An 11048-nucleotide genomic window follows, 5' to 3' on the forward strand; every position below is an offset into this window, starting at 1 on the left:
TGGGGGGGGAGGGACTGGAGGACTATATCCCGGGGGGGGGGGAGGGACTGGAGGACTATATCCCTGGGGGGGGGGGGGGGGGACTGGAGGACTATATCCCTGGGGGGGGGGGGGGGGACTGGAGGACTATATCCCGGGGGGGGGGGGGGGGAACTGGAGGACTATATCCCGGGGGGGGGGGGGGGGGGGGGAACTGGAGGACTATATCCCGGGGGGGGGGGGGGGGAACTGGAGGACTATATCCCGGGGGGGGGGGGGGGGGAACTGGAGGACTATATCCCGGGGGGGGGGGGGGGAACTGGAGGACTATATCCCGGGGGGGGGGGGGGGAACTGGAGGACTATATCCCGGGGGGGGGGGGGGGAACTGGAGGACTATATCCCGGGGGGGGGGGGGGAACTGGAGGACTATATCCCGGGGGGGGGGGGGGGAACTGGAGGACTATATCCCGGGGGGGGGGGGGGGACTGGAGGACTATATCCCGGGGGGGGGGGGGGAACTGGAGGACTATATCCCGGGGGGGGGGGGGGGACTGGAGGACTATATCCCGGGGGGGGGGGGGGGACTGGAGGACTATATCCCGGGGGGGGGGGGGGGACTGGAGGACTATATCCCGGGGGGGGGGGGGGGACTGGAGGACTATATCCCGGGGGGGGGGGGGGACTGGAGGACTATATCCCGGGGGGGGGGGGGACTGGAGGACTATATCCCGGGGGGGGGGGGGGGACTGGAGGACTATATCCCGGGGGGGGGGGGGACTGGAGGACTATATCCCGGGGGGGGGGGGACTGGAGGACTATATCCCGGGGGGGGGGGGGACTGGAGGACTATATCCCGGGGGGGGGGGGGGGGGGACTGGAGGACTATATCCCGGGGGGGGGGGGGGACTGGAGGACTATATCCCGGGGGGGGGGGGGAGTGGAGGACTATATCCCGGGGGGGGGGGGGGAGTGGAGGACTATATCCCGGGGGGGGGGGGGAGTGGAGGACTATATCCCGGGGGGGGGGGGAGTGGAGGACTATATCCCGGGGGGGGGGGGGAGTGGAGGACTATATCCCGGGGGGGGGGGACGACTGGAGGACTATATCCCGGGGGGGGGGGGACGACTGGAGGACTATATCCCGGGGGGGGGGGGACTGGAGGACTATATCCCGGGGGGGGGGGGGGGACTGGAGGACTATATCCCGGGGGGGGGGACTGGAGGACTATATCCCGGGGGGGGGGGGGGGACTGGAGGACTATATCCCGGGGGGGGGGACTGGAGGACTATATCCCGGGGGGGGGGGGGGGACTGGAGGACTATATCCCGGGGGGGGGGGAGGGACTGGAGGACTATATCCCGGGGGGGGGGGGGGGGACTGGAGGACTATATCCCGGGGGGGGGGGGGGGACTGGAGGACTATATCCCGGGGGGGGGGGGGAACTGGAGGACTATATCCTGGGGGGGGGGGGGAGTGGAGGACTATATCCCGGGGGGGGGGGGGGGGGAGTGGAGGACTATATCCCGGGGGGGGGACTGGAGGACTATATCCCGGGGGGGGGGGGGGGGACTGGAGGACTATATCCCGGGGGGGGGGGGGACTGGAGGACTATATCCCGGGGGGGGGGGGGAGTGGAGGACTATATCCCGGGGGGGGGGGGGGGGGAGTGGAGGACTATATCCCGGGGGGGGGGGGGGGGACTGGAGGACTATATCCCGGGGGGGAAGGGGGGGGGACTGGAGGACTATATCCCGGGGGGGGGGGGGGGGGGACTGGAGGACTATATCCCGGGGGGGGGGGGGGGGGAGTGGAGGACTATATCCCGGGGGGGGGGGGGGGGAGTGGAGGACTATATCCCGGGGGGGGGGGGGACTGGAGGACTATATCCCGGGGGGGGGGGGGGGACTGGAGGACTATATCCCGGGGGGGGGGACTGGAGGACTACATCCCGGGGACTGGAGGACTATACTGGGGGTGACTGGAGGACTACCCCACGGGTTTTGTGGACAGGCAGGGGGCTGCACTGAATGATGGCGGCCGCCCTGGTCCCTGTATGTTGCATTCATAGATATGTCTCACATGTAACACAAGTGCCAGTAGTGGGAGCCCCTTATATGTTGCTGCTTTGTCGATTTCTCTGATTTCAGCTGTAACGCCGCCGTCTTGTGCTGGTCTGTGACTGTCTCAGGGCAGCTGCTGTCTCTGTTCTTACTCAGAGATGTCACATGAACATAAAACTCTGCTCCTCGCAGCAATGGGAATGTCACCTAGTAAGAGATGATGTGTCCTGGTCATAGGGGGCGTCCGAGGCCAGTAATCCGTGTACAGCGCTGCAGAATATGTTGGTGCTATATAAATAAAACCTACTAATCCTTATCCGTGTGTGAGCAGCTGCGAGGTTCTGACAGACATTGTGTGACTGATCCGTTCTAGCTGGTAACACGTTTCGTCTTCTCTCTCACAGGACCACAAGTCGTGGAGATTTTGTCTTTTCTGCGGATCGCTTGGTATGTATTCAAGTTCAGCTCCAGTTATTTCTGATGTGGACAAAAAATGGGGATGTGAAAAATAATACATTCCCCCGTACGGGTTCAGCTGCCGCACAACGCCTTCCCTCCGCTCTCTACTTACTTGGGTTCAGCAGAGATGAAACTAATACCGTAATAAGTCCTTGGTTAGTGTCACTGATGGGGAAGTTCTGGCTGCAAAACTCAAACAATTTACTTATTAGCTCGTCTCCACATTAATGATCCTGCTGGGCAGTGCCGCTTATGTTCGGTTTGTAGAGAGGTGACCGCACCAGTTCTCTCCGCTCTTGTGGAAACCAATGCAGTCATGTTCGGGAGGAGAGAGTTGCTCGTTGCGTTCACATTCCATCAGTTCCTGACTTGCACCCAGTCCACCCCTTCACAGCCGCCTTGTTGCTCCTGTACAATGCTGCAGCTTAGTTTCTTTTATAGACTGAAATTCTGAATCCCAACACTTAACAAAGAAAACATCGAAACACGTTCTGTTATAACCAATGGAAAATATCCAATGGCTCAAGGCCGTCACTTCAGCACCATAGACAGCATCATGGTATGGAAGGAAAAGTCCAAGCAAGGAATGTGTTAAAGGAACCAAATAACTCTTACTATATCCTCGGCCACCCTGGTAATCCTGATAGTAATGATGTGTAGGGCTGAGCCAATCTTGACTTTTCAGGATCGATTTTGAAATCCGATTTCCGATCATTTTTCATTCGAACCCGATCTCGATCCCAATTCCGATCCCAATGCAAGTCAATGGGATTTGTTTTACTAATCGGAGATCAGATTTTAAGAACAATCCTATTCACTATACAGCATGGAATCTAACAAGTGAACGCTTTAATTGTTAGAATCCACGCTGTGTAGTGTTTTTTTTTTTAATCCTCTGGCTACTTAGTCCCCCTGGTGTCCACTTACCTGCAGAGATGGCTGGTCCGGTGCCCGGTGTTCTCGTTCTTCTTTGCCTCGCTGCCCCCTGCCTCCCAGGTTAGGAGAGTGTGGGCGGGTACTGGGAGGGGAGACGTCACATCTCTCCGCCCTGTACCCGCCCACACTCTACGAAGCCACAAGCCCCGCCTTCTTCCTAGCTCTTTAACACTAACCTGGGAGGCGGGGGCAGCGAGGCGAAGAAGGAGAACACCGGGCTCACCGGACAGCCATCTCTGCAGGTAAGTAGCTACTAGAGATATTAGTTTAGTCTCCCATTGAATGAATGGACGCAGCCGGCGCGCAAGGGGTTAAGGCTGTGTGCGGCTGCTTCCATTCATTCCTATGGAACCGCAGCGGAGCCTGCACACCGAGTATACAATACGCTCAGAATAAGCGGAGCGTATACTCAGTGTGAAAGCTAACATTGTTAGCTTTTCCCACAATGCTTGGCAGTAGCAAAGCATTGTGGGAAATAATCACTCATCTCGATCCCACCTAAAAAGATCGTGTTCGGAATTCCCGAACACGATCGCTCAACCATGTGCAGGTGGCGGCTGCAGCTGATCGCTCTCCTCTGCAATCTTCTGCTGTTTATAGCAATGGTTCTCAGCCTGCAGTATGGCCTGAAGCTTGAGGCTAAGTGCTGCTAGGTCAGGTATAGGCCTGCACAATAGATCCCAATACATGTACATGGGTGAACTCATGGTGGACGGCAAACTGCCAGAGACTGAGATGGAGTGCGAGAATCCTAGTCAGAGGGAGCCTGCAAAGAGTGAAGGATGGATGTGTGTCTGGTGCTCCAGAAAAGCTGCTGCAGAGGCATCAAGGCTGCAATACCTGGTTAAATACAAAACCGTACCTGCTTGCTGGACTGCTGAGGCTTCAAGGGCAGGTAGTACAGGGGACATGGTGATGTGACCTTCCTTGTGGCCTGTACCCGGTAGTGTCTAGTGTGCGTTCTGTATAAAGTGCTGGAGACGGATCTGAGGTCTGTATACAGTAGAATCAGGCCTGGAGACTGTCTACTTTGGTGTTTGATCTGGGTCTGGATTCTATATACAGTGACCGGGGGGATTATAGTTTTGGTTTGCAGGGCTGTGGTCTATGACAGTCATGGTAGAAGTCAGAACTATCACCATTACATGTGGTAAGGGGATCACATTCATAAGAATCACAAGATTGTAAGCTCTTGTGCTCAGTCCCTTTGTGTGAATCAACTATTTCTCTGTATTGTCTTTTTGTCCGTACTTGAACCCTATGATGTGTAAAGTGCTGCAGAATATGTTGCCGCTGTATAAATAATATAAATAACATGTATAATAAAAAAATATAACAATATTAATCCTATTAATATTATAAATGTGAAAGTTTGTGAGTTTGTGTGTTTGGATGTTTGCATGTTCGGATGTTTGTTCCTCAATCACGGGAAAAACCCGCTCCACCGATTTGGCTGAAATTTTCCACAAACATAGTTAATACACCCGATTAAACAATAGGCTACTTTTCGTCACAATAGCGCACATACGTTTGTGCCAGGACCCCCACAAAACCCAAACTCACACCACCATCTCTGCAATCTCACACACTTTGGACCATAGCAAGCCACAAAAATTCATATTGCCCTCTACAGCCTCGCCCCTAACCCCACACAATCACATACACATGTACTTTACCACTTTGCCCCTCACCTTAACGATACTCCAGGAGGTTCTCTTTAACGCTCCGGAGCAGCCATGTTTGCCGACCCCCACCGCTCTGACAATCCGCGACACCGCCCACCCATGTCAATACCCCTAGGCGGTCTAATAAATGCAAAAAAAAAAGTTTAAAAAAAGTAAAAAATATAAAAATAAATAAATAAAAAGGATTAAAAAGTCAAATCACCCCCCTTTCCCTAGAACACATATAAAAGTAGTTTAAAAACTGTGAAACACATATATGTTAGGTATCCCCACGTCCGAAATCACCCGCTCTACAAAGCTACACAAATATTTTTCCTGTTCGGTAACGCTGCAGCGGAAAAATGGTCCAAAGGTGCCAAACCGCCATTTTTCCACTATTTTCATTCTGATAAAAATTTGAATAAAAAGTGATCAAAGCAATAACATTTCCCGAAAATGGTAGAACTACAAAGTACACCCGGTCCCGCAAAAAAAGACGCCCCATACATCCCCGTACACGCACGTATAAAAAAGTTACGGCTGTCGGAATATGGCGACTTTTCAAAAAATAATTTAACACAGTTTTGGATTTTTTTTAAAGGGTCAAAATGTAAATAAAACCATATAAATTTGGTATCCCCGGAATCGTAACGAAGCACAGAATACAGGGGACATGTCATTTTGGTTGCACAGTGAACGCCGTAAAACCAAAGCCCGTAAGAAAGTCGCAGAAATGCATTTTTTCTTCAAATCCACCCCATTCTGAATTTTTTCCCTGCTTCCCAGTACATTATATAGAATAAATAATGGTGGCATCATGAAGAAAAATTTGTCCCAGGAAAAATTAAGACCTCATATGGCTCTGGGAGCAGAGAAATAAAAAAGTTATGGGGTTTAGAAGGAGGGGAGTCAAAAACAAAAATCAAAAAATGCCATCGGTGGGAAAGGGTTAACTTCAAATACTTCTGTCCCAAAGTCACTATGTAAAGTTTCTCACAACACCGTATATATAGCAGCTCTAATACAAAGTAACTGCAACACAAAAGTCTCACGTATTCTCAGAATTACAGAAACAACAAGATACAAACTTACATTTCATATCCCATACCTTATACACAGTACGAAAACCTTACCCGCGCCTGTATATACCCACTGCTACAATCACCGCAGACGAAGTCGCGGGTACCAGCTAGTATCAATATAAATACAAATGGCTACATTATAAATATCTCTGCGCTCCTACATCAGATCCTCGGTCACATATAGATCTAATGAATGACAAGGAGCGGGCGCGACCTCCAGCCCTGACGTATGTTACACCCCAACTTCAGGCCACATTTCACCTTTGGTTTGGTCTTTATCATTTCTAGATACATACATTAGATATTGTATTTGTAATAGATGGATGAAAGTTAAAGCGGTTGGTAACACATCTTCCCCGAGGTTCGGAGTTGTAAATACTATTTTGTGCAGTGTGTGTACTGTATATATACCATGCGATGCTGTTAGTAGGGAGCCAGGTGTATGGTCTAAACCTTGGGGGTTTTGTGATTTGTTTCTGTGGGCTGCAGATAAGTAACATTAATGTAATCTATATTATTACTGATCTGCATATACCGGATGGGTGGGCGACACCGGGCTCAGGCTCTTGGTTTGTGGACACCGCGCCATACACAGAACTGTATATACACAGAATACTATATACACTGGACAGTAACATGGAGCTGTTTTTACATAGACTATAACATGTCACCCTATATGACCCCCAGTCTGGAATCTGTGGGAAACAGGAGCTGGTGCTATACTTCATTCTAGCTTTATCCCTGCAGATCCGGCTGGTGGTAGAGGAAGGTCTGAATCAGCTGCCGTATACAGAATGTACAGTGACTACGCCTACTGGTAAGATTATTAAGGTTATATATCATCGGTCACTTATGTTCCGCACATGCCCATCCCCCCAGGGACCAGCTGTTATACCTACAGTCTGCTTGTGTGTATATATATATATATATATATATATATATATATATATATATATATGGCAGCCGTAAGAAACCCACCAAAATGATGCAGAAAAAGTTGCATGTTATATAAAATCCCACCAGATTTGCAACAGTTATTCTTACAATGCCGAAAAGTACTAAAATTGCTACACAAAATTATTTTCCAGGTTACAAGTACGAGGGGGTGAAGTTTGAGAAAGGGAACTGTGGAGTGAGCATCATGAGAAGCGGTGAGTAACTATACACAGGCTGCTTATATATGGGGAGGGGGCTATTAGGGACACATGCACTTGGTATCAGGACGGTTGCAGGAGATGTGTATAATCCATGTACATATCCCAACCTCCAGACTTCTATAGGGGGGACACCAAATGTCATTTTTACACAATTTTTAGTTGTCACCCGTTGACTTATATTCACCCCTGATATCTGTGCCCGTGTCCGTTCCTCATTGCAAACAAACCCGTTTTATTTCACTCACTTCTCTACCCAATGGAAAGGAGGGGCCTTGTTTTTTTTCCATTACGTGGCATTTTTCTCCAGATTAGTACGGCGTGACTTAAGAGGTTGTAGCAATGAACAATGAATAGAGTGTTGTGTGTGTAGGTGGTAATTGTCACAAGGATACAGCGGCAGCCTCCAGAGACAGAGCGGTGTATACAGACTGCCATATAAACACCACCCCCACCCCCGAGCGTCCCCAGAGACCTGTTATTTCTGCACTTGGTTGTAAAGGCAAAGAAAAGTCTCAATGTACCTGCCGGATTGTTCTAGACTGAAAGAAATACACAACTAACCAACCCTGCTCACCGCCGATCCTTCTTCTTCCAGGTGAGGCCATGGAACAAGGGCTACGTGACTGCTGCCGCTCCATCCGAATCGGAAAGATCTTGATCCAGAGCGATGAAGAAACGCAACGTGCCAAAGTTTACTACGCCAAATTCCCACCAGACATTTATAGGAGGAAGGTGTTATTGATGTACCCAATACTGAGTGAGTGGCGGTATTACATATGAAATTCCTACTCGGTCATAGGGTTCAGCACATGTAAATATCGAAAATGTAATTTATTAGGTCTATAGAAGAGCAGCGAAGAGAGTTCCTCCAGCATTATGTGTCTGTCACCAGAGTATGTTATGCAGGTTCACAGGTCGGCAACCAAAGTTATACATTGAATGGGTGAACTACGATATCAGGATGGATTATTTCATTTTGGTTTATGGGCAATAAACCCAATAAATATGAGCAGATGTCAAGTGTGTGCAGGGATCTGTCTAATGATCAGTTTACACCTTGGGCTGTCACTATAAGGGGGATCTTCTGCATCTAGATTAGGAGGTTTCTATACCTACCTAGGGAGTAGATTATCTCCTGTAAGACTGTGGACCTCTCTACCGGAGGACATTGTGATGGGGAATTCACTACAAGAGTTGAGGTGCGGCCTGGATCCTTCCTTGTCTTATTCTGACTCCCAGATTTGGGATTAGGAAAGACGTTGCACTAAGTGGAGGACAATGGACCGCTCTCGGCCTCTTCACTGGTGTTTGGATCCAGATGTCTGATACAATAGATTGAATTAGGATTGTTTTAACCTTGTTATATACTCTGTTATTGTTGAGACTATACATAACATTCCAGGCCATCCATTCTAACCATGGTTTTCACTACAGGTACTGGAAATACTGTCATTGAAGCTGTAAAGGTCCTTATCGAACATGGCGTGCAGCCGGCTTGTATCATACTGCTCAGTCTCTTCTCTACTCCACATGGTAGGGGGGTTTTGTCACTGTATATATCTAGTATATGTATCTGTATGTGCAGTATGGTGTGGCTAAAAACTGGCCCCTAATGTTCAGCCCTAAATACATCCTATAGAATATTGTATAGCGTTGGTTCCATGAAAGTTGTTGTGTTGTGAGTCTAAGCGGATTGCTGCTCAGACTGAATGGCTGAACATCATACTAGGTTTCCTCTGCAGAGTCCGTCTGAGGTGTCCAGATTTGGTGTCTGACCTATTAAAGTGGTTCTTTCAGACAGGACTATGGCGGATAACGCCGGCCATACATAATAGAGTTATGTCAGCCAAACCCGGACAGGCCAGGCCAGGCCAGCTCTTCTATGTAGAGGGGTCTCCAGATTATCCCACAATGGCACATGTCAGGGGAGATGAGGATCGAGCGGTTGGATTTCAGCATGTGTGATCTTTTTGTTCTGAAGGCAAATAAGCCAGGAACCAGCCGTGTATGGGGGAGCGATGGCTGTGATTGCTCTACAACAGGGGTAGGGAACCTTCGGCTCTCCAGCTTTTGTGAAACTACAACTCCCAGCATGCTCCATTCACTTCCATGGGTGTTCCAAGCACAGCAGAGTAAATATGCATGCTGGGAGTTGTAGTTTTGCAACAGCTGGAGAGCCGAAGGTTCCCTAGCCCTGGTCTACAATGATGCATTCTAATGGAGGATTGGTTTTGCCTATGTATAAGAGTTACATCTGTATAACTATCACCTATAGTACTGTGTACATTTATTTACTTCTTTCCAGGTGCCATCTCCATAATCCAGGAGTTTCCAGACATAACCATTTTAACCACCGAGGTCCACCCAGTTGCCCCCACACACTTTGGACAGAAGTATTTTGGCACAGACTGACCCTATGGATTCTCCCCGTGCCGGGGGGGTATTTGTGAACGGACTATTGCCTCAATGTCTTGCAGTGTCCTGGCTGATCTTCAGTGCCTTGCCACCTACTGCTTGGATGGGGCACTAAATATGCAATCTTTTTACTGTCTATGATTGTTCAGGCTTTTTATTCAGACTACGCGCTTGGCCTGACTGGTGTTTTACTTGATGTTCATTGCTGACGCACCACCTCGAGTGTTCAATGCACATTCCATTCAGAAGCAGCTTCGACCTGTGCTGAGGAGTTCAAGGGCATCAAATCCTATTTATTTATTTGTATTAACGGAACAGAAAGCGGAATAATAAATTTGGTGATCTGATCTGATCTTGTTTGGTGTAAAAGCCTATTGCAGGGGTAGGGAACCTTGGATCTCCAGCTGTTGCAAAACTGCAACTCCCATCATGCTCCATTGACTTCCATGGGAGTTCCAAGAACAGCGGAGCAAGTATGCATGCTGGGAGTTGTAGTTTTGCAACAGCTGGAGAGCCAAGGTTCCCTACCCCTGGCCTAATGTAATCCCAGAGTCTTGGTTATAATGCAATAATAAGCCAGGGAAAGCAAAAACTTTGCAGGTACAAGATGTCCAGAAGACGTACAAACGGGCAGAGGCAACTCATGCCAAGGAATATGTCACTAGTACATGGAAATAGATCCTTCTTGGTGATCTAGTATATTAGGTGAAGTTGCATCTTCCTTCTCTTCCTGCGTCTTGTATTTCTTGTCTGTGCATGCCGGGTTTCTGTAAAGGTAAATGGCGGTGCACAGTCCAAGGTGCACAAGTGTCAAAGCATAGAAAGTTCCTGCATTCATGGTTGTATTCATTGGGCGGTTGGATTGTAACTCGCAGAATCTGAGCTCAACGGTGCATGAAAATCAGCTGATTCTGATCTATTTTTGTCCATTTTTACAGATCCCTCCATACACTACAATGTAAGACTGATCCGTGAACATCCACTGGAAGGTTTTTCAGGTAGAAAGCAGCAATATCTTTAATTAAACCCCATGATATTATGGTCTAGAATCACCTGATCTATGATACGAGACGACATTATCGGGAAACGTTAGTGACTATTTAAAGGCAACTCAGAAATTCTAATTTTTTCTCTCTAGAACTTCACTACCAAATGTTGACTAAATCCGCACAGACGTAAAAAAACAAACACGGCACACGATGGTAACTATAAATTACACACCAATTTATTTGACAGGCCGCAAATCCAGGAAAAAAAAAACCCATAGAGGAAATGAATGACATTGTCCCTTTA

At 49.0% G+C, this 11048-nt stretch overlaps 1 protein-coding gene across 1 annotated transcript in view; it reads left to right on the forward strand.

The window, feature by feature from the left end:
* The window catches only part of UPRT (uracil phosphoribosyltransferase homolog), a 19263-nt gene extending 9163 nt beyond the window's left edge, over positions 1–10100 (forward strand). Inside the window, exons 2-7 of the mRNA XM_075260380.1 lie at positions 2447–2489; positions 6931–7000; positions 7272–7334; positions 7936–8097; positions 8775–8873; positions 9646–10100. Of these exons, the coding sequence (XP_075116481.1) occupies positions 2447–2489; positions 6931–7000; positions 7272–7334; positions 7936–8097; positions 8775–8873; positions 9646–9752 (544 nt within the window). The 3' untranslated portion in view covers positions 9753–10100. The remainder of the gene's footprint in view (positions 1–2446; positions 2490–6930; positions 7001–7271; positions 7335–7935; positions 8098–8774; positions 8874–9645) is intronic.
* The last annotated feature ends 948 nt before the right edge of the window (positions 10101–11048 follow it).

Source organism: Leptodactylus fuscus, chromosome 11, assembly GCF_031893055.1.
Source record: "Leptodactylus fuscus isolate aLepFus1 chromosome 11, aLepFus1.hap2, whole genome shotgun sequence".
NCBI classification, from domain to species: Eukaryota; Metazoa; Chordata; class Amphibia; order Anura; family Leptodactylidae; genus Leptodactylus; species Leptodactylus fuscus.